The sequence below is a fragment of the Bombus vancouverensis genome, chromosome 1 (genome assembly GCF_051014615.1).
Source record: "Bombus vancouverensis nearcticus chromosome 1, iyBomVanc1_principal, whole genome shotgun sequence".
Classification (NCBI taxonomy): domain Eukaryota; kingdom Metazoa; phylum Arthropoda; class Insecta; order Hymenoptera; family Apidae; genus Bombus; species Bombus vancouverensis.
In genome coordinates this window covers 2411142-2436976 of record NC_134911.1, presented here as the reverse complement: position 1 = coordinate 2436976, position 25835 = coordinate 2411142, and the positions used below count along the sequence as shown (strand labels likewise).

At 32.0% G+C, this 25835-nt stretch overlaps 1 protein-coding gene across 3 annotated transcripts in view; it reads left to right on the top strand.

The window, feature by feature from the left end:
• The window catches only part of cyc (basic helix-loop-helix ARNT-like protein cyc), a 96219-nt gene that overhangs the window by 21352 nt on the left and 49032 nt on the right, over positions 1-25835 (top strand). For all 3 annotated transcript variants that reach the window (XM_033341417.2, XM_033341416.2, XM_076628061.1), the window contains exons 3-4: positions 7865-8299; positions 15892-15963. In XM_033341417.2, coding sequence (XP_033197308.1) covers positions 7865-8299; positions 15892-15963 — 507 coding nt within the window. The remainder of the gene's footprint in view (positions 1-7864; positions 8300-15891; positions 15964-25835) is intronic.

Here is a 25835-nt window from a genome sequence, read left to right as displayed (position 1 = left end):
AAATTTTGTATTATGAATTACAAGTACCTGATACTCGGTTGTTTCTTAAGATTTTCTGGGAGTTATAATTTTAATATTCAGAAGAATACCAATTAATATTAATATTATGTCTGTGGGCATTCGTAATCAGCGCAGTGAAATATATCACTGCGTTTCTTTAAATTAGTTCCATAAATTCATAAAATACAAGTTGAGTCGCACTACTAAGTTTTTGAATTCCAGGAAATACAAATAAAAAACTTCTGAAAAAGTAGATATACCGAAGCAAATAATAACTGGACAGCGAAAATTTACCCACAAATATTGTTTTATATACTTTGGATGATCGTATGTTCTTACATGTTACACGTATTTTGTATATTTTTGCATATTTAAATTTATCATAAATTTATATTCATCCACAGTCTAATAATAACTATAATACATTGTATTAATCTCCAATTGCATAAATGTCTTGGCATATTTAAATTGCGCAATTTATCATTCTTTTATCACCTAAAATAATAAAAAGACATTAAAATATAAGTTCGTTATCAATAATACGATAATTATTAATTTGAAAATTTTGTATCCAGATATTAGCAATTTTTATTTCAAGGAAATTTAATGCCTTGCCTCTTAAGTGAGAAAATGTCTGGTGCGCGGACATAGAACTTGAGGAAATATCGCGTGCAACTTTTGCCGTCGTGCAAAAGCGGATAGTGTGATACCAGGAACGTCGCGTGCACTGACGTATCTATGAATAAATAGAATTACGCTAATCGTGTAGGTTACATCATAATATACGGAACTACTCTTACACTGCCGACGTAGATACGTGGCCGACCTTCGTCACGTCTTTTTTTATGACTACGTGGAAAGAATTGTCACCAGCTTGTTCTTGAAACTTGTAAATTAAAAATTTAATTAAAGAGCTAATAATATCGTGATAATATTCTAATAATGTAGAAATATTTAGAAAAAAATAGTTTGGATTTTAACTTTATTAACATTTAAGATGATCATATTTCTGCATCATATTTTCATTCCAATTTTATTGTTTCATATCGCGATAAAGGAAGGAAATTACTTATAGTCAGAAAATTAAGAAACCTGTTACGGTCTCCGAATTTTTATATTTTAATCCTGTTCGTGTTTCGATAAACTTTTGGTACTTGAAGAAAGACCTGTGCATAAAATTGCACCAAGAAATCACACACGCATATATACTCCTTCATATCGTCCTTAAATATAATAAATTTTTTAACACTAAAGAACGCAATTTGGTCAAAAATGGCCCAAAGAATATAGCAGGTTTCGAAAAAAAGAAAGAAGTGTCATAAGCAAAGGTATTCGATACGAACAAACAATATTCTACGCTTATAGCTTTAATTATTTCAAAAGTTTATAAATTACAATTCACGGCAACTCTAAACACTAAAATATATTACTCCAACGCTTATAGTGATTACTATCTTAATTAACAAAATTATTTTTCATTCCCCCCTCCCCCCCATTTACGTTTAGAATTAAAAAAACTGAATAGGTATGAAAAATGAAAGATCAAGAAATAATGATTATTAGATTCGTCCCTCTTTTCTTGTGACTACAGAGAAATAAGCAATAAATGTATGTAAAAATATATAAAGAAATGAAGCAATAATCAATATACAGCATACGGAAACTTTCTTTTTCGGCGTTTATCTTTCATAATGTCTAAAATGTTAAATTTTGATATCCCTGCTACTACTGACAAAATAGACAACATTTTAATACTCTGCCTATTATTGCAACCGTCGTTATCGTTAAATATACCTCAAAGATAATATCATAAATTTCGCCAATAATTAGTCGCACTAATTTTAAAGTATCGAGTAAATTATATAATATACGCTTATCACGTTGCATGTCAGAAAGACATACCAACGTTGCAATTTCACAACGTCATGACATCTTAAGTAATTCAATTGCATTGTAATTATTCGACTCGCCGCAAAACATAAATTTCACGTTAACAGTAATATTCGAAAAAACTGTTCCCGCATATTTTCGTGTTACATGTACGTGATTCGCCACCTAAACGTGTATTGAGAAACTTTGAGATTATGCGTGTGCAGAAAAGATTGGTGTCCAGTGAAGCATGAATGAAACAGTATAAGGAAATACGTCGATATTGTTGATAAAAAAATATGCGAACCTAGGAATAGGTATAAGTGATCTGCAGCCAGATCGGTAATTGCTAACAAGATTGGTACGTTGAATTCTTTCACTGAATTCTGTCCTGAAAGACTCTAAGACTCGGTTGCCACGATTTACTGGTAATAATGATTGATTTCTCCATCAAATTTCAGTTAATATTATCCGATGCATTGATCTAAATAAGAAATTTAATAATTTGCGAGCTGGGCTTTAGTTTTCATATTCAGAACGTTAATTACTATAATGTACTTGTAATATATTAATTTTTTATATTTTATGTTATTATTGTGAGATTTTGATCAACATATTAAACGTATCTAATTCAGTTTAATAATTCGCAAACTTTTGAAATATTTTTGAAATATTTAATACGTTATACTTGTGCTTCTATACTTGCATGGCGTAGATGTTTTAAATATAGAAGAAATTGATTATTTAATCACAACACGTCGGATTTTTAATTTGTATACGTTTGACTTGTACACCTTGGATTGAAATTCGTACATGATAAGCAAAAGGGGCAAAAGTCATTTATATGTTCGTTGTCATAATTTATTGAAAGGTTACTATGAATAATTACTGTCACAGTTATTTTTTGTTTCTCTGATACTGTCACGATTGTCCAACATTAAGGTCAGAAATTATGCAATCACGAAACGTTATTAACAATTCTATCGTTACGATGCTTTTTTGTATTTCGATAAAATTTCAATAAATCATGGCATTATTATTAATATTATTTTTGCATCATATTATTATATAATTATATATTTTATAATATATAATTATATTAATTATTAATATAATAATTATATTAATTTATATTAATATTTATATTATTATATAATTATTTAGCATTATAATTGCTATTAGAATACTAGCACATATTGCTATAGGAATAACAGCATTACTTATGAGCGTTAGAAATACTTGAAATATATTGATAATTCAATTTTTCACCTACTCTGTTCAATTATTAGTATACAAAATAGTTATACAAGTCATTATTGACATAGTTATTGATAATTATCAACACGATTTAAACATGTTTACATAATTTAAGACAACTAGAGAAAACACGCTTGAAAGATAAACCTAATAAACAAATAAAATGTAAACATCAGTGAATAATATAAAAAGACATAAATCAATATAAATTATCTGTACGAAGGGACATGTTTCATCATAGTTCCTACAGTAGCGTTATCGTAATTTTCCTTAGGTAAACGATCATTTATTTTGAACGACAGAACTTGTATACCGTTGTCAACCGATCGAGGCTTAACATAAAAAAATCGTATGTAAGAAACGAAAAACCAGTTTGCATTATCGCTTATCGATGCAAAAGCTGCATTAATCAAACGATTCAAATACTTGATGCCTGGATTCCTTCTCCACTATACTGGGCTGGTCATTCGTATCTGATTGATTATGAAAATATTCAAAACACTGTTAGTTACCTTTTTCTATTATACTATGATAACTATTCAAGAAAAAATCTTTTTAGTCAGAAATATACACAATTATTTTATCGTATGATAGAACAGAAATTATTATAGAAATGTTACTCTCTTTCTTCTATTCTTCCAAGATTGTTTTACAAAAATGTTTTACCTTGTAATTCATATTGATTAGAATGTTATAGTTTGTTTCACATATTAAAATAAGAAATATACACATATATTAAAATAAGAAAAAACTACGAGATAAAAGCTAGTTAGTAATAAACTACGATAGACACAGATTGGCGACATTTATATTAATTTCATTTTAAAGTATTGAACTTCACTTCTACTAATTTCAGTGAATGCATTACGAAATTCTTGTGTTAATTCTTATTGCGTCATTTCTCTCTGTTAAATTTTCCCACGATTAAAAATTCGACGGCGTAATACTTGGTTGGCGATCTCGATAGCCAGGAAATGATTTTCCTGATTTATTCACTAATGAGAGCAACGTTCGTTTAATCACTATATATAAACGAAAACTGATTGATTATTATTTTGTACTGTCGTTATAATTTTTTAATAACACATTCACAAATTTATGTTCCGCAGATAAAGAAATTTAACGTATTTGTTCTTGTAACCTATTATGAATTTACTAAATAAACTTTCATAGTATAGAATGAAACCAGTCTCATAAAATTCGAAAAAACGATCATTGAATCTCTTAAGGAAAGACCATCCTATTATATGATTATAATAAAATTCTATCGTTTTGTTGATGAAATATCAAAACTAAAGAAATCTAAAAGTCTAAGGAAGAAATTATTCAACACTGCGAGAGCACGATACTTTGTGAGCTATTCGAAGCTGATAGTGTCGTACAGATACAAAATGATCGACGTGAGTGCAAAAACAATTCTACACGTATTGAGAAATGCGGACTTAAAAGGACGAGCAAAACCATGGAGAACGGGCGTAATTGCAATGGAGATATGTTAAACCCACTGTCAAATTCGAATAAGACAATATTATGATTTGAACCTGATAAATGACCTTTTCAGTCTCTCAATTTAAACTCCTTAGACATCTGTAAGATTTCTTGAAAAAGTCCACAACTGATTTTAACAACCGTGCTTCAAATTTGAATCAATGTTGGGAAGAGCGCAGCCAAACTGAAGAAATATTTGGACAAACATTGGTAAAGACTATGCCAACTAGGATATACAGGGTGGTTGGTAACTGGTGGTATAAACGGAAAGGGGGTTTTCTACACGAAAAAAGAAGTCGAAAATATAGAATAAACATTTTTTTTTAATTTTTTTTAATTTTTCCATTGAGACAACGATCTACAGTGAGATCCGTTATAACGTACCGCACGCGTACCGAGCGAAAATTCAAAGTCGATTTTCTCGAAAACAAAGCCTCAAACGAAAAATTTTTATTCTATATTTTCGACTTCTTTTTTCGCCTAGAGTCACCCCCTTTCCGCTTGTACCGCCAGTTACCAACCACCCTGTATACTATGCCTGAAACTAAAGGTGACTGCATAAAATAATAACTGCAGCCTAAATTAAATCTCGGAGCTGTCCAGAAAATTTTAAGTTTCTGTATTTTTCAGTTGTAAAATGCCTTTCATTTTAAATCATTCTGTACAAAGTATATATTAGCATACTTATCTATAAGTATACTTAATAGCATTCTCTATAAATTCTGTAGTTATTTCTAATCTCAGAGGTAGGGTCACAATAGTTATTATTTTATTGAATGGATAAATCTATCACACCGTTGTGAGCGAAAAAAACCTTTATTGCACGAGCTTAGAAAAACTAGGGATAAAAACGAAAAAGCATCTTAAGCCTATCGATTAAATCTATCGATCGTAACTAGGATTATCTTCTAGTTACTATTTTTTATAACTAACGCATCTGGCGATGCGCATGGGTGGCGAGCACGAACTCACGTTGTCATTTTCGGCAAACCTCATATAACTTATATGTAAATTTTATGAAATTTGTATGCAAATAGAAAAGTTATATACCACTGTAGATTACTATATAATTAAAAGCATTTTAAAAAATTTAGTCAATCTTATGTTGATTCAAAAATTGTATTTTTACATAACCTTGTTGTTATTTCTATACTCAGAGGTAAGATCAGAATAGTTATTATTTTATTGAATGGATAAATCTATCACACCGTTGTGAGCGAAAAAAACCTTTATTGCACGCGCTTACAAAAACTAGGGATAAAAACGAAAAAGCATCTTAAGCCTATCGATTGTAACTAGGATTATCTTCTAGTTACTATTTCTTATAACTAACGCATCTGCATATGGGTGGCGAGCACGAACTCACGTTGTCATTTTCGACAAACCTCATATAACTTATATGTAAATTTTATGAAGTTTATATGCAAATAGAAAAGTTATATACCACTGTAGATTACTATATAATTAAAAGCATTTTAAAAAATTTAGTCAATCTTATATTGATTCAAAAATTGTATTTTTACATAACCTTGTTGTTATTTCTATACTCAGAGGTAAGATCAGAATAGTTATTATTTTATTGAATGGATTAATCTATCACACCGTTGTGAGCGAAAAAAACCTTTATTGCACGCGCTTACAAAACTAGGGATAAAAACAAAAAAGCATCTTAAGCCTATCGATTAAATCTATCGATTGTAACTAGGATTATCTTCTAGTTACTATTTCTTATAACTAACGCATCTGCAAATGGATAGCGAGCACGAACTCACGTTGTCATTTTCAACAAATTCATTTGTTATTATTTATCTTTGCGGAGAAACAAATAGCTGTAAACATTGAACTGTTTTCCAAAACTCAATACAAATCATCTCAACCTTAATTAATAAAGCTTCTATGCTTTATTAATTGGAAAATATACAAATATAAAAATAGGTAGATAAGTACCCACATGGAGCACACTTTATCATACTCGCTGAAACGTAGTCTATATCTTATCTTGCGTCTTGCGTCCACTGTAGTTCAAGTTTTAGGCTCGAAGAATTGAAAGAAACATAATGAAGGGTCACAGGTCATCGACTGCAGTGGAATTTCTAGAAGTGAACATACAATCATTATCTGCAATATTCATATGTAATGTACTTTCCATTATCATCGGTGTAAACGGGGAAACATCCTATCACATTTATAATTTAAAATGTAAATATGAATCCATAAAAGAATTATTTAGGTGCAAGCATATTGCAGTGACTCGTAACATTTCTCGCTATTTTAAAACTATTTTAAATTCGAAGTAAACAGGAAATCGTGGTTAGCATAAAAATACTTTTGAAACGATGCGATGTTTCGTATTATCCAATACCTGTATACTAACTAGTCTCATACAGAACGTAAGCTTTTAGCTATGTGTTTTAGACGAAAATAAACTGTTGTCTGTTTATTTGCTTTTCACTATGCGTATGCGTAAACATATGTTCAGTTATCAACAATTTCAATATAAAGATACATAGAATGTATATAATATACGCAACTATATAAAATATTCAAAATATTATGCATTATAATATACATTACAATATACATTACTATATCTAATAGATGAATGAATTTTCTATTCTTTTATTATTTGTTTTACTTTTATTTTTTATTTTACTTTACGTTTTATTTCTTTACTTACTACTATAAAACTATAAATTTAAATAAACATTCACGATCTAATTAAAAGAAAAACCGAAAATACGAAGAGAGAATACTCAGGCTTGTTTTTACAAAGTCGCTCGGCTTTTACAATACATTATTCGATCTTCGTGTGTGCGTAACCTTGAGAAAAGATGTATGTCAAACAAATACTACGTATGGTGAATGTAAACAAGGAGCCACTTAATTTATTGAGATGAAACGATATCAAAATGAACTTTATAAGGTATTAAGCGCAAAGAACACGAAATATGACTTACCAAATTTAGTAAACATACTGCAAAGAAAAGGTTCTAACTTTTCTAAATGATATTGGATTTTACTACTGATTATAGTGTGTTCTGCTGATTATTCTCACCGTAGTCACCAAATACGCTTGGAAGGTGCATGTAACGTTAAACTTGTAATTAAAACAAAAATCCAAGCTTTTATCGGTGTCAGTTTTTTCCACGCTCATTTCATTGAGCGTTGGATGAATATGTTCGAAGCAAATAAAACTAACGATATCTTAGCAAAGAATATAAAATGAATCTGAGATTTATCGTTTTTCCAGAAGTTCGTGTTCCACGGTTTACTTCGGCGACATAGGTACGGGATCGGGGGTGGGAGAAGTAACCACCGCCTCGGCGGGGGGTGGCGAAGGTCTCAGCCTGACTCCAACCCCCGCCAGCAACAGCAACAACACAACTACCGCCACCCCCAGCACCACTGGCGTTACCACCATTACCATCACCACTACCACCACCACCTCCAACGACACCACCCCGCAGATCGTAACGGGGGCTGAACCGCCCCAGCACATGGAGACACCCTCGACGATGGTCCCCGACCAGGCACCCGCCCCCGGCCATCACTACCACCGTCACCACCACCATCATCAGCATCATCATCAACGCAGCGCATCCACCACTCCTAGCCATGGACCAAATACCACCGATACTTCCGATGAATTCGTCGCCGTTTCCAGAAAACGGAAGCTCTCCTGCCAGTAAGTTAATCGATTTCGTTCATTTTTATTAGACTGGATTTAGCGAATTTTTATGCATTTGCGAAATGGGAAATTTAAAGATGCAAAATTACATCCGTATAATCCCTATAATCCATAGTATATCCGTCCGTATAATCTTTTTAATCCGAATCCATATAATCCATAATAAGTTTTAGTCCATTTAATCCGAATCCATATAATCTGCAGAAATACATAAAATATCGAAAATAAAATACTCGTTGTAGTATTTAGTAGGTGAGACAAAACTTTGCTTGGGTTCCATTTCTTTAGTTATGTCCACAAAAACATCGATACACTTAAATATCTGTAGTATTTTTTTTTTTTTTACAAGGGAGTTTATTGAGTGCAGAAAATACAGATTTTAAGTACATTATTCACAATAAACATGAATTTTTGTAATGTATGTTAGGCAAAGGTACCGATACGCGGCGGTACGACGTAGCCATGCTGTATTATGTGTCGGCGCTTTACATTTTTTGTTGTATGATGCGGTTTTTGGGTTTAAGCCTCTGGGGAGCGGAGCTTTTACATATCTGTAGTATAGTGTGTTTATTATGATGGATTAACCTGTTAGTCGAGTAATTTCCTAACCAGAAACTTCTATAATTTTAGGATTGAAAGCGAATAAAGGCAGGTTAATTTTAACGAGTTCTTTGAAATACAAGCACGATGTAATTACATATTGACTTTTAAAGGGAACTGATACTGAGTAGGCTAACATTGTCTAACAGTTGGCTATTTGAGTTAGAGACAAAAATTTTAGATAATAGAAAAATAACCAAAATTATTAAAAAATAGAAGATCTATAAATAATGAAATTATTGTATCGTAAAGATTAAAAATCTAAGTGACGAGTTAACCCGTCTTTCCTGATTAACGGGTTAATCCTCCAATTTTCATAGACATATACGGGTATCACTTTTTATTTATTCCACTTTTATCACTTTTTATTTATTACGATTTGAATATGAGGGGAAATACGTGGGGAAAATATGATGAGTTCATTTTGATTGATTTCCTGATTTGGACATTCACAATAATAATTCACCAACTAATAATTAGTAAATTAACAAATTATAAGTTACAGGTTACAAATTTCTTCTTTACAATTGTATAACTTTTCGACAAATAAAAAATCAGATAATTTGCAATTTATGAAACTTGCTTGTAAAATTACCATTGTTAATGTTATGTAACGAAGTTTGTTAATATTAGTAAGTTGTAATTTTTGTCTTATAGAATTTTGCTAACAATACGTATGATAATTCAATTATGAAAAAAATGTTTGACACGAAATAATTAAAGAAAGAAATAAGCTGACAGATTTGAAAATGTTAGGCTTTTGAAAATAAGTGATACATCCACAGCGTTTTGCAAAAAACGAGTAGTATGTATTAGTTTAGTTGTTTTGTTAGCTTAACTTGATTAGCGTTGTTAATATCCTTAATATTCCTTAAATGTTCAACACGGCGACAAAACGCTTTGTTTAGTATCGAATTTCGAAATAAGACAGAATTATTTATTCATGGTTTCGTTTATTCTTCGATTGTTTTTATTACTTTATTACAGAAAATGCACTTAATGTTACTTGATTGTTCAAAGTAAAGACATGTATATATAAAATATGTTTTAAATTTACATCATTATACACATAATTGGTTGATCTAACAATAAGTATAATAAGATTTTATATGCTATACGAGAGAAAAATATGTAATTTTCAATAAAAATAGGAAAATGATATTTCAAAACGAACTTTTCAAACGTATTATTTTTTATCGATAAAAATAAAAATTTTCATATTGCTTCATAATCTGAACTATGGGAATAAGAGGAGTTTTAGTTAGGTTAATAATAAAGGAAGACAAAGTTACGCAATATGACTATATAGCAATGTTATATGGCACAAAGTATGTTACAATATGAAAGATATTCGAGCTCAGACGGTGCAGTCTCTTGACTGATCGGTACTTTTGCCGAATCGGTAAAACGGCCAAAAGCAACGTTCGTATAATTCCGTATCTTCACCGAAAATCCAACTCTCTCGCGTATCCTTACTTCCTTTGTTCATTTGTCTATTACTATTTGCAGTTTGACAAAATGGACGCGAATATGTCTTTTATTATACTTTGGTATTGTCATCGTCATAGAAAAGGATTAACGGAAGATATTTAGTACATCCTATTGTAAAAAATAGGTATCGATTGGGTCTCAATCACGTTCTTATCGATATCTATTTTCGACGATTTGTTAAAAAGAATAAACAAAAATTTAACAAAAGAGAGCGTAACTATAAGAATAAGTATTAGTCCCGAAAAAAAATTAATAGTATGCTTAAGGTAAATAACTTTTGTAATTAATGTTAATTTTGGATAAAGTATAGTGTCTGTAAAGTGTAGTGTCTTAACGTGTCTTTTCACATAGGTAGCTAAAGCCGAAAATGCGAGTCATTTTTCACGGAGATGAACATTTTTTGAGGTTTTGAAAATTTCGCCTTATGAACATTTCGCCGACAAAGGTTTTAATTGCCAAAATCCGTAAGCGGCAAAACAAGTAATGGCACAGCCAGTGTCAATACTCCAAACGCCAATTTTGCCGCTTACAGCTTACCGTTTACCGCGCTCTGTATGATCGCAGCCTAACCCCACTGCCTCATAGTACGGCGGTTAGAAAATAAAAAACGATCCATACTTAATCCGACACTCATAATTCAAATGCGTACAGAGTAAGCCATACAGCTGGTTCAGAGCACCGACTTTTAAAAAACGTGTCGTCAAAATCCACGAGGACGTCACATGTCAATAAGTTCATCGAAATGTTCTACGCTTTATTTCCGTGGAAAAACGATGCTTATTTTCGGCAACCTCAGAAACCCCCAGAAAGTATTATTCTAACTTAATATCTAACGATTAGGATACCGTATTAGAGCTCTGAGTTTTAAAGTAACTGTGCAAAGTAAAGTTTTAAAGTGTATACAATAATTAATCAGGTAGTCGAAGCATACCTATAGTTGATTAATCGGGATCCCGATTTTCGACAGATTCAGTCCTTGTACTGATAATTAACAATGGCGATATATCACGTTGGCGTTCATTTGTGCCTTTTTTATAATGCTTTGTACTAAACTTACAACACGAACTTGAAATTCTAATAATCGATTTAAAGGACGTTTAAAGAATTATACGTGACGATTTTCTTCTTGATTTCTCGTAGAATTTATCTGGTAATCTATTAGTTTTATCACTTTTCGATATGTATAATTCATTTCTTACTTCAAAGTTGGCTTTTTTCTTCGTTCACATACCGAGAGTGCTTCTTGTGATTGCAGTAGCTTCGAGAGTTCTGTTGTATTCGTTATTTCTTTCTTTTTCTATTCTATTTTCAATACTTTCGCGAGCAATTGTTATTCCTGGAATATTTTTCAAGAACAAGTGTTGCTGGTGGAATAGGTGAAGCCTTGAAGACTTCGTCAGCATATTTCAAGAACGTTCAGGTCGGTAAGGCTGCCCTTATCCTCAATAATTACCTCATTTTCATTACACAAGCTTTTGCATTATTGTATAACAGCATTAATTTTCATTTGTTCACTAATTTGGATTTCTACCGTAATTATACGCCAGCATCGTATGGAGTAGTAATATGTAAGTTCTACGAATCACTACTTATTATTATCTTCTTGGAATGAAGCAATGATTCTGATATACAGGGTGGTTGGTAACTGGTGGTACAAGCGGCAAGGGGGTGATTCTACGCGAAAAAAGAAGTCGAAAATATAGAATAAAAAATTTTTTTTAATTTTTTTCTTTTTTTTTTAATTTTTCCATCGAGACAACGATCTACAGTGAGATCCGTTATAACGTACCGCGCGCGTACCGAGCGAAAATTCAAAGTCGATTTTCTCGAAAACAAAGCCTCGAACGAACAATTTTTATTCTATATTTTCGACTTCTTTTTTCGCGTAGAATCACCCCCTTCCGTTTGTACCACCAGTTACCAACCACCCTGTATATTTTGCATGTTCATTTTTATCAAGCTATTGCCCTGAATGTTTTCGATTACTAGTAGGCTACAAATATTCATAGCAATATATATTTTTCATATTAAATATTTTACGTAAATTCCTTTGAAGCGATTTCTTTGGATGCATTAGATAAGAAAGCTTGAAATTTCTCTTTAAAATTTTACAGGATAAGGAGCTTCCTAAGAACATCTGTTCCACCGAGTACATGTATTTGTCGTATCCTATAATCGACCGTATTGATATGTCGAAGATGTAGGGAAAAAGGGCCTTTCTTTAGGAATTTTCGGAACATTCCCAATGCTTTGGTCTAAACTGTTCATTATAACTGTACTTAAATAATAGAACTTAGAAGTAGTTGTTGAGATACGATCTGATTATGTTTGCCCGAGATTTGCGACAGTGGGCTTGGGCTCGAGGTGACACAACTGGTCGCCGAACGTAGCCACGGTCACGGGACGAACGTTTTTACCTAACAGAAGAAGTATCAATATCGAGGGACACGCGTTGTATTAACAATCAAACCCCGGGCAGGAGCAATGTCAGCTCTACGCGGGTCTGCCTAGTAACGGCGCCTGGGATTTTGTCGATATCCCCGGTCAATATACAATTGACAAATGTGATCGTATGAGTCTTTTATTCTTGTGATCACCTTGGAGAGTTTGCACGCATCGTCTTGCCAGTCAGTCAGAAAGATACCGTGCGTCACAGCTAACGTCACTTTGCGTTTCAAAATATATTCAATTGTACAAAGAGTTTTCCCGTTGACCGTGGATTCGTTTGAACCTAAGAACATTGTCTTTGACATCAAGAGTGTCTAATCACCACGTTTAATTGTCAAACTCTGTTAGATCAACATTTGTACATATAATTGTAAATATAATCTCCATTGAACAACTACGATGGCTTGTCCTAATGAAGATACGCAACGCGCCCCTAAAACTAGCGCCAACCCGAAAAAACGCGACAAATAAAATATTGCAGATGTTCTGATTACTTAACAGTTGATAATAAGGATTTTATCTATCTACTATGACTCAAAATAATACATTAAATACACGAAATTTAGTTTTCCACGTTTGTATCGTTTGTATCAAATCAGTCTCATACGCACTGTTATGAAATTGAAACTTTAATGGAATCGAGTGAAATAACATAGAACAATGTATCTAACTCATACAAAATATGTCTTACACTAGATACACTTCATAATCATGTACATAGATATTAAAATTTCAGATTTTAAAATAAAAGATATTGTTTTATGACGCGGAAAGGAATATACAATTTTTAAAATCTAGAGGAATTCAGAAAATATGGAACGAAAATAATATTTTTCCGCCATAATAGTAAGCCTTGGTAGCATTATACCGAATTGATATGATCAAAGCAAGACACCCAAAAGAATCAAATATAAGAGAACCACTTTGTTCCGTACGAAGCCAGTTTCACTATAGACGTAAGTGGAAGTCGTACGGCGTATTGAACTATTACACATATTAACCTGCCACCCATGGAGAATACGTTGAAACGAAGCCACCTAAATGTATTCAAGAGTGATATTTCCATCTACAAACATCTTTCTGGCCTGTTTCACCCTCCTGCTTCCGCTTTGACATTCCCGTTAAACGAACGCAACTCCAAGTAATTACCAATCAAGGTGTCGGTTACCCGCTCAAAGGGTTAACTTAATCATTAACAGAACCGAAGATTTGCGTCTCTCGGGATATGGCTAGTCGAAATTGCCTTTAGTCACCAGCACGGTTGTGCTACCTCTGACCGGAATCTATCCAATTTCGCGTGTTTAAGAGAGTTCATGAACCATGAAGTCGAAACCTTGGACAAAATCAGAACAAAGCTTCCTTTTGATCAGCAGTGTTTTAGATTTTCCAATACTTCCCATAGTATTAAACATTTCTTCTACATAGAAGTTATATATTTTGTTTTGGATTTGAGGCAATTATTTTGTATTAGATTAGATTTGATTAAATTACACACCATTATTACACACGCAACACCGTTCGACATTTGCAATTTATTTTCAACGCAATTCGTTTGATTTATTATGAATTAGTTTAATATCTTTTTCATTATTTTCTCTTCATTCATTTAGATGATATTGTGGACTTTGAAGGAATTCAAATATTTATAGCAGTATAATAACCAGACTGTGGATATTTAGACAGATTTTTGCAAATACAACCTACAGCAATGGGATCCAAGCAAAGATTTGTTTCAGTCGCTAAATATGTATTACAACGAATACCATATTTTCGGTATTTTATATAGTTTCGTATATTATGCGTGTTTCTTATATTTCTGCGTCTATAAATGACTAAAAAATGCAGAAATATCTATCTGCACTCTAATGTTTATAATAAGCTACTTTGTATAAACCATGAAAATTTGTTTTTAGATAGTGGGCTTTTATATATATCTTCTATATCTTGACAAAACTACATTAATGTCTTTGCACATTATTCTTTTGCTTGAATCTTATTGAATTAGATCGATTTATGTATAGGAAAATTTTAATTTAAGTTCAGATACCTATACAATTTTGAAATTGTCCAAATTTATGTTTAACTTCATTTGATGTAGACCAAGTGTAATTAAATTATATATTACAAGCAAAAGATGTATTCCATTTTGCAAGCAATATATAATTTGAGATAGAATAATGTATTTAGAAACGAATTAAAGACTCTTCGTAATAAAGGTATGAAAATTATGCGTGCCTCTTGAAGTTTCTACGACGAAGCTGTACACAAACTAAACTTGGTGAAATTTTACATCAAAAGGGGTAACGCCCCTTTTGAGGTGTACACGCCGAAGAAATTGATTCAGTATATACTTGGTTTCCTGGTGTTTCGACGTCTCAGGACTCGAGTAGGTCTTCATCAATTATTATTTCACTATATTATTTCACACTCATAGAGTGAAAACAAAACTAAAAACCGAATCAGTCAATTTTTCCTATGATCACTAATTAATTAAAATAACGATGTATCTAGTATAAGAGTAACAATAAATCTTATACTAATATGTTTGATATTCTAATATTAAACATACATCAGGATACTATATTTTATTTATATTTTATTATATTTTATTTTCCATTTGCTCCATGTAATTATAATAATAGATAATAAATTAATTTCAATGTCATCATTTATCTGTCTTGGACGATGATTTAGATTCAAAGATTTTCCATCTTACAATGATTTTAAAGCAGCACTATCTATCATTTTACCGCTACATGCCTTATAACAGATAAGCAATAAAATTTACTTTGCTAATTAAATTTAATGTAATTTAGTTAAACGAATTTTATAATTAAATAGTTAAAATTAAATTTTTAAATTTTTAAATAGTTTAAAATAGTTTTTAAATAGTTTTAAATACTTTTAAATTTTTAAATAGTTAAAATTAAATAGTTAAAAATTTAAATTTGGCTTGAAAAGGCCATGAAATTAATTTACACACCGACATACTTTTCTGATAAAAGTTTCAAACGATATTTTTACAATCAACGTTGCACTTTCTGTTTCAGCGACAGTAGTGATTTATTGGACGACACGGGAGACGATGCCAAATCTGTTCGCACAAACGACGATAGCAAAAAGTAAGTAAAGTATAACAAGAATATCTAACAAGCTATACGAATTTTATAAATAGAAAGATATTTAGATAGTCAAATTTGTCCAGCTCTGCTTTAATCGATATAGATTACTAAATGATATAATAATTTGTAATACTAACTTCTCATTCCTTTTCATCGCTAATAACTTATGCAAACGGTTAATGCGGTTGTAAATGATTAGAAAAGAAGCAAATATTATGTAAAGTTACTGTCCTTATTACGATCCGCGCATTCTATCCAGTGAAAGTTTAGAAGAACCTACATTACCCGAGTTACTTATGGCATGCGTTGTTCGACATATTTTGTTTCCATGCAAGAGGCAATTAAAGATATTTATTTTAATTTATTTTAAAAATATTAATATTCAAAAGGCACGACAACTGTTGAATAAAAATGTAATAACTCCTTCCTTGTTTCGCAATTTTATATTATCCTTTTAAGATTATAGGGGATTTAAGATTATATTAAAATTACATCCTTATAAGGGACCATCCCTAAATTTTCTGTTAATCGCTATTCAGATAATCGAATAACGAATTTCTATGGAAGAGACAAATATTTATTATCAATTATTTTATAAATATTGATATTTATTAGGAACAAGAGCTATTGAACAAAACTGTAATAATTCCTTTCATCGCCTATTATCGTTTTATACGAGACAACCTCTAAATTTTCCATTTCGATATTCCGATAATTCATCATTCCGGTAAAATGTATTTTAACCCTTTCCCGTGCCATTTAGTTCGACGAAACTCGGACCCAAGCGGTAGACATCGACGCGCGCTAAACAGACCAGACTGATGCTCGTAAACAGTCGCAATACTTCACAAAACTTGCTATCAAATGTAATAAAGAATAGGTCTAGTATTCCTGGATCGTCGCTTACATTATTTAAGACAGGCGCTTTTGTTCCATGATGTTCAGAATACTTCCAAGCTATTGGTGTGTTTTTTACTTTTTGCCAAATCCATGATTGTCGTGTCGTACTTTCCTCTTCGCTACTCTCATGTATAATCATACGCCTTACACGCTTTGCGATTGGCATAATCACGTCACTATCAGAGGATTCGTTATCACTGTCTTCATTTAACACTTTTGTATCTTCCATTTTGAAGGGGCTTCTTAAATTTTAATAATTGGACTGCTTCGTGACAGCAACGATAAGAATCGTGACTAACTGTCATGAGGCACTGACAGGAACTAACATTCAGTTACGATCGTAACGGGCCAAAAAACAGTCCGCGAGCTCGGCTTGTTATGTTTACGTTTGGCCCAAGTATCTGGTCGCGAGTCAGACTCGCGATATTTATGTTTGGGTCAAAATCTTCATCGCGAGTCTGACTCGATAAAGTACGGGAAGGGGTTAATAATCAAGATTCTATTATATGTATATACTCGAAAAGTATGATAAGTTAGGGGCTAAGGGGAATACGTAAAGCATGCACGAGTTGGTTTCAACGTAGCAAGAAACCTCATTATGGTACAAAGTTTAATCTTGGTCAGCGGTTATGTAGTATTATGTCAGGTATTGCCAAGGCGAGTGCCACCTTGACCTGCCTTGATTCTTTACTCTGGCTTCATTGACGACATCATTAATCCAATGTACGCCAACGTAGATTAGAAAGACGACAAAAAGTGACAGCGCAGTTTATCTTCTATCTTGGGAATATTTAAACAGCCATTTTGCTCTGTAGTAAGTTTATTAATAGTAAATAGTACAGCCAGTTAACCAAATCGTTAGTCGATTAAGGCTAAAAGTTTAAAACCGTATATTTCATTTATTCTTGCTCTTATATTATTATTATTAACTGATAGATAAATATACGTGTGTTTTTTAGACAATTGCGTATATTTATATATATTATATTTGTATGTCATAAAATAAATACCAAATACACAAATACTGGTTGTGTATAAAAGTTGGGGACAAAATTTACGAGCATGTACTCATCATACACAAGAAAAAGAATCTTAATATACGTGGATTTAAAAACGATTAGACTCGCTGTTTCAAGATGTTTTTGTCACTAAGACATTACCTTCACAGCATACATTCAATATGTCCTTCGTTCGTTTCAACGCTTTAACTCGTTCCCTCATAGCAGCATGAACGCGTTGAAAGATCTTCGGCATTCCTCTTATCTCTTGGCAGCAGTTCGATTCGAATTATATTAACTCATTTAACGAAGTAACCAGTTTACTATATACTATACTTGTATACACTAGGCAACTCGTAATTCTGAAACATGGAAATTATAGATATAGAAATATAGGGACCGACCATAAACCTGTACTTTAAAGGAGAGATGTGAAATCATTTCCAGCGAGTGGGAATGACACGGTCATGAGATCCGAGATTAATTCGCGAAATTTCAAAATATTCAGGCTTCAAGTTTCAAATTAATTTGTTTACAATTACGAATGGTTAAAACCTGAAATCTGTACATATGAAAAGTTTTTATAATTTTCGCTTGGTACTTAGTTTTGCGACTGCTCAATGGATTAAGTAAGTTTTGCAACATTATTTTAATATACTAATATAACTAAACTAACATAAGTAAACATTTTGATAAGGATTTGATCTAACGAATTTTATAACAATATATAGCTTATCACCGTGAAAGGAAACGTTGGTCACAGATTTATAATGAATATTAAAAATTGTATTATAAGATGTTAATTTAATTACCTAAATTCATAACTATACTGATAATACATTTTTTAATAAACCGTAAAACTGTTAATATCTATTGCATAAAGTGAGTACGATGTATTAATAATATGTAATAATTAATAATTTTCTAAACAAAACTTTTTATCGATTTTATTATTTATTATATTTATTGACCTTTAAATAAAATTAGTTTATTACATATGTGTCGCACACTCAGTGACGCGCTCATAAACTGACTTGAAATGATATATGACAAAAGGAGGAAATAAACCAGTTACCAGTCGACTACTAGTCGCTCTTACTCGATGAAAATAAGATTGCACCTGCGCAATAAAAGACTACCATGCCCCCATCCCCGGAAAGGACTTCGACCCCTCAATTGTTGCTGGTCTCTATATTCCTATGTTCATGTTCTGAAACTAATGATTTCTATGGCGTGTTTATTAAGATTTTAAATGTTTATTAAGATTATTTAAGATTAAGATTTTTTTGTTTGCTTTGATGAGTACCAGATGCTCCTAGAGCTCATCCTCGACTTTCATATATACTCTGCATACAGCGTGTCTCATTTTTATTCATTCACGTAATTATCTCAAACTAGTCGTTATTCAAAAAAATGTTTCACGTAGAATTTGTTCTGTTTCAGGGGGAACATCTTACGATAAAGACAAGTGTAGATGGAGGTGCTTCCGAAATCTCTGGGTGACCTCTGTTTTTTCAAATGGAACTATATGCTTTCATTTAACCAATTATATAGCTGATTCTGAGACAAATTCATTGATCTATAACACGTTGGTCTTTGTAAGTCATGCAAGACCATTCAAAACTTACCTTCGTTAAACATTTTTAAAATTGTTCTCCAGCATTCGAAAGGACAGTCTTGGGCATTAACACGGTGATTTATTCTATCCTTAAATGATATCCTCTCAAAAGTTGCACATCTCAAGAACGATGTATGCGATCATTCATATTGTCGGGAGCAGTAGGTTCTTCTCGATATACTTTTTCTTGTATAAAGCCTCAGAAGGAAAAATCTAAGATGTTAGATCTGGAAACCTTTGTGGAAATGAAATTTCACTTCTCCTTATTCAGAGGGAATATAAAGGCACGCATTAGGGACGCCTGCCAACAGATTAGATATGTAATTTTCGAGAAGGTGGAAGTCCTTTCGAATGCAAAATTTGGAAAATGTTTAACGAAGGTAAGTTTCAAAGATCAACATATTATAGATTAATGAATATACTTAGTTTCATTTGAAAAAACGATCATCACTTAGAGATCTCCGAGGCACGTTCATCTGCACCAAATTTGTGTTTATCATGATATTGTCCGATGTTGTTTGATCCAGTTGTTTGATCCAGAACGACTAATATTGTAATTCGTGATTTCTTTCTTTCAAAGCTAATTTTTCCGAATTTTTAAGATCATCGACGTATTTCATTTAAAGGGTCCATGGACAAAAAGAGGAATATCTGTCGGGTTGGCATTAGACTTAGGAGCGTGTAACGTATCTTCATTAAAACAAGCCATCGTTGTTGTTCAATGGAGATTATATTTACAATTACAAGTACAAATGTTGATCTAACAGAGTTTGACAATTAAACGTGGTGATTAGACACTCTTGATGTCAAACACAATGTTCTTAGGTTCAATAACGATTCCACGGTCAACGGGAAAGCTCTTTGTTCAATAGAATATATTTTGAAACGCAAAGTAACGTTAGCTGTGACGCACGGTATCTTTCTGACTGACTGACAAGACGATGCGTGCAAACTCTCCAAGGTGATCACAAGAATAAAAGACTCATACGATCACATTTGTCAATTGCATATTGACCGGGGATATCGACAAAATTTCAGACGCCGTTACTAGGCAGACCCGCGTAGAGCCGACATTGCTCCTGCCCGGAGCTTGTTTGTTAATACAGCGTGTGTCCCTCGATATTGGTACTTCTTCTGTTAAGTAAAACGTTCATCCCGTGACCGTGGCTACGTTCGGCGACCAGTTGTGTCACCTCGAGCCCAAGCCCACTGTCGCAAATCTCGGGCAAACATAATCAGATCGTATTACAACTACTACATCTAATTTCTGTTATTTAAGTACAGCTATAATAAATAGTTTAGACCAAAGTATCGGGGGTCTTCCCAAAATTCCAAAAGAAAGAAAAGAAAGGCCCGTTGTCCCTACATCTCCGATCATATGTAGCGTATATCAAGATAAATTCAACAATCTACAACATCATAGCCTTCAAGTGATGTTGAATGAAAAAATTAAATTTAGGAGAGACTCGGCAAATTAGTATTCTTTGTTTTGTGCGCAAACTGTTTATGCTACGACAAATGTACAATATGATTTCTGTTGCGTTTAAGCTATTTTCGAATACGTAATATAAAATATTTCCCTGTGTGTCCGATCTTCGTTGGAGAAATCGTAGGACATATTGCATCTACTTGCTTTCACAGGATTTGTGAATGTCGATATCGTCGCTAAATGACACAGTCAAGTTTATAATGAAATTTCTACAACGCTAGGAAATATGCATGAAAGATAAATATATAGTGACAAGATGAATTTTAGTCTTTTAACAGTGAATAATGTCAAATATAATAGGTACTATAAATTTCACATTCCAAATGTCATTATACGTTATTCAAATTTCTAATACTTATATCCCATAAAACAGTAAAAGTACTCGTAGGCGAAGAGATAATTATTCTTTATATCTATAAGGTTCATTTTGAATTCTTCGTCATTTTAATACACATTTTCGAACATTTTCAAAGTGGCGTTGAAAGATTTTCTATTCACGTCAGTTACATCGTATGACAGAAAAACGAAACTACCCTCAATATGCAATATTGTGGTATTTCATGTATTTCTATATTGTGGCAATTACAACATTAATTATATATTTCATTACATATTTTAGTGTAATTTAAATATATAGTATTTAATCAAAGAATTTTTAACTTAAAATGTGATCCGCATGAATAAAAGATCAACTGAAATCAACTCCGCGTTAAACATGTTAAACAAACACATACGCATGTAACGAAATTATGATTAAAAAATTAATTTAAAGTATCAAACAACGAGATAAAAAATATATAAATTATTAATCATAGATTATTCAAGTTGATATCATAACATTATGACGGCATGAGTATAACTGGTTGTTACACAAACTATTTATATTTGTAATGTAAATTGGTTTATATCATGTAAAGGTCATTTTGTTCATAGATCATATCATTAGATATCATTGAGGATATATGTAAATTGACTTTTCTTTTTACGTGTATCAATTTTTGCTAGATGCTTTCTCTTATATGATCTTAAACTGATCCTCGATTTATACACAAACAAATATAAAATAATAAAACTTTAACTATAACGATGGATAGTGAATCATATATAATACTATCATTGATATTATTATTATATATTATATTATTATATATATGATACTATTATTTTAGTATAATACATATATAATACGTATATTTATATGGATATATGTATGGGTATGTAATATAACTATATTATGAGATATTAACGCATCTAGTACATAACATTATAAGATATTGCTTTGTCGGATAAGTCTGAAGCTTTTCACGTTTTTACGCAGAAACTACAAAAATTTTACATGGATAGAATAATGGCGCTACTTAATACATAGTAGAAGATTATCGAACAGAATAGTACATATTTAGTTTAATTCTCTTGTTACAAAGTGTTGGAATAAAGTTTATAATTCACACTAGAAAAGATGCAAAACTTATCCGACAATCCAACATATATACCGAATAGATGATACCCAATTAAGAGCTTAACAAATTGTTTTTGCATAATTTATTATGCACAGAAAAAAAATTTCTTTAAATTCATTGATCCACTGAGATAATTGACAGAACGTATGCATAAATTACTTGTTTAAAACCTCCCTAGATGTGGTTCTTGTGTGTTCTGTACTTATTACAATTACGCAAAGTACAAAAAGTTGTTGAAACAAAAGATATCTAACTTTAGTGGTACTATTTAAATCTGTAATGATGCTAATTTGTACATCATCCTATTTAATACTCTTAGGCTAGTTGGATACCTTTTATATATACATATATCATGAAGAAACAAAATTCCAATGTACGATAAGCTAATCATAAGCACGATAATACATTATAGACTCTTAAATGTTATCAAAATTTACGAATAAGAAGTAAAATACCCAAGGAGGAACAGGGACCATTAGAAGATGCCTTTAACTTCCCTGAATCTTTAACCACTAACAAGAGAATCAATTATTAATTAACTTTCTCTCTCGCAATGATGATTACAGCATGTAAGTAAACATGGTTGCGTAAGAAAGTAAGAGTAAGAAACGAAGCTTAATCGATACCTAGACAAGGATTAAAATCATATTAAAATGTGTTATACGCGACTGTTGACCGAGCTTATAGTCCAGGACATTACAATGATCGCATGTTTTTTAAATTAATAAAGCGGCGCGCGACCCGTAAACCAAAACTGGTTTCTTGTAGCCGCGACTTCCGCTCGGCAATTGATCGCTACAGGACATGAATGCGAATTCCTGTTAGACAAATCACCGATGTTCGCTCACAAAAGCGCCATTTATTAGCTGAATCGCCTTTATAATTTATTCGCCGTGAGACGGGTCACGACTCTGAAGAAGATGACAGAGGCTTACGAGGAAGAAGAACGAGAAATTTAATGTACCAATGACCTCGTGCGATTTTTTCCTCATCGACGGATCAACTATCGCGAGGAGTTTCTTACATTTTGGTATTTCTTCTTACTAGATTCTTGGATGTTGAAAATATACGTACATTCACGTTCATAAATATTAGGACACTTGTTTGGCTTCGTAAGAAACATAATAACCGAAATATAAAATTCTATACTTATGTAGCAAGAACTTTTAGAAACTATTAACAGGTTTAAGTAATAAGAATTATAGAAGAATATAGATTATGCGCGTCTGCGGATGTAGAAGACGTCGTTCGAACATTTGTTTCTTTTGTTTTTAAGACGCAGGTGTACTCGAACGACGAAGACAGGAGAGTGACGAATGTGTACGTTACTATTATTATACAGGTGGTTCATAACTGGTGGTACAAGCGGAAAGAGGGTGATTCTACGCAAAAAAAGAAATCGAAAATATAGAATAAAAATTTTTCGTTTGAGGCTTTGTTTTCGAGAAAATCGACTTTGGATTTTCACTCGGTACGCGTGCACTTTATCTCGTCTTGTTATAACGGATCTCACTGTAAATTTTTAAAAAAATTAAAAAAGAAATAAAAAGAATTTTTTGTTCTATATGTCGGGTTATCATTAGGATTTAAGGCGCGTAACGATTCTTCGTTTGAGTTAGCCATCGTTTTACGAGACAGAGATTATATTTACGCGAATATACAAGATTTTACAAAATATTATGAATATTGAGTTTAATGAATGATAAGATTAACAGACGATAAGTTTAACTAATAATTAGATTAAAGAATAATAAGTTTAACGAATAATAAGAGTAACAAATAATATGTCTTACGAATAATAAATTTAACGAAAAAAAATGAGATTAAAGATTAATAGGTTTTACGAATAATGAATTTAATTAACACTATTAACAATGTTCCTAGGTTCAAACGAATCCACGGTCAACGGGATAACTCTTTACTATGCGTAGAATAATTTTAAACACAAAAAAATACGATTGCTGAGACACTCGGTAAACTGCTCGATGTATCACTTTCCAAGGCGATCACACGAATGAATATCTGATGAAAATCTTTTTCGCTATACGACTGCATTTGTTTGTTATATGCTCGCTGAAGGCATCGAGAAGGTTCCAATCGTTGTTGCTAGGCAATTTCTGTCAAAAGTTTGTTGTATACTCTTTGGAAACATCGAGAAAGATCCAAACGCCGTTGCTAGGCAGTTTCTGTCTGGAGATTGATTCCTAATACAACGTGTATCCCATTATATCGACATCTCTAAAGTACAATTCTATGTGAATTCTAGGGAGAACAATACAACCGATCCACACCTTCGTCAGGCAAAACGTTTATCCCGTGACCGTGGCTACGTTCGGCGACCAGTTGTCACCTCGAAGCCACTTTCGCTTTCACAAATATCAAACAATTACAAATGACAATTGCTTAATTACAGTTATGATAAAATCTAGGCTAAAGCATTAGAACATCCTCAAAATTGCAAAGGGAAGGCTCCGGTTTTCCTTTCATCTCCGACATATATTTTCAACTTCTTTTTTCACGTAGGATCACCCCCTTTCCGCTTGCATCACCAGTTAACAACCACCTTGTATTTTATATCTTATATTTTATACCTCGTCATTGTATTTTGCTCTTGTAACTAGTTACTCTCTATAACTGGTTTATAAATCTGAATCCTATATATAAAAATTATAAAGTTATACAAACATAAAAATTACATTGAAAAAAATTCAGATGAATTACACAGAAAACTTTGTGACGCCTGTCTAAAACTTACGGCAAAATACACGTACAATAGGAAAATGAATAATACGAATGTGAAGATTGAATAATGAAATAGAACTCGAGGATTACGATATATACGCGATAAGATTTTTAATACGACAATAATTCGCTTTGATAATTTTCTAATGATCATATTACATCATTCACAAGGGTTTCGACACTCGTAAACGAAGATTTCAAAGTTGTTTTCTGAAATAGAGTATGTTGGGAATAAAAAATATAGAATAGAAATGATATTTTAAAAATGGCACGAAAAATACTTTAACGTCTTTGAAATTTTGAAATTTATTAATTCGAATTATATTTAGCTTGCTGCATGTATATGTTTAAACTTATATTATAATACTTTATCACAAGGGTGAATATAACGTATAAGAAGTGAATATTCAATTAATTGTTAAGGTTTTTAAGAAAATTTTTATAAAGCGATTTTTAATAATTTTTTATATTACTATTTTATAGGCAATAATAATAAAAGCCTGTAATAAGAATTTTGGAATTAATAAATTCCACAATATGGACACGAATGATTTATTTGACCACTCAACATAATTAATTAGAATCGGAAATCATTCTTGCGAGTTGTGATGTATGACTCATAAGTACACTCTAGTTTTTGTTTCGAAGAACTGTGGTAGTAATTA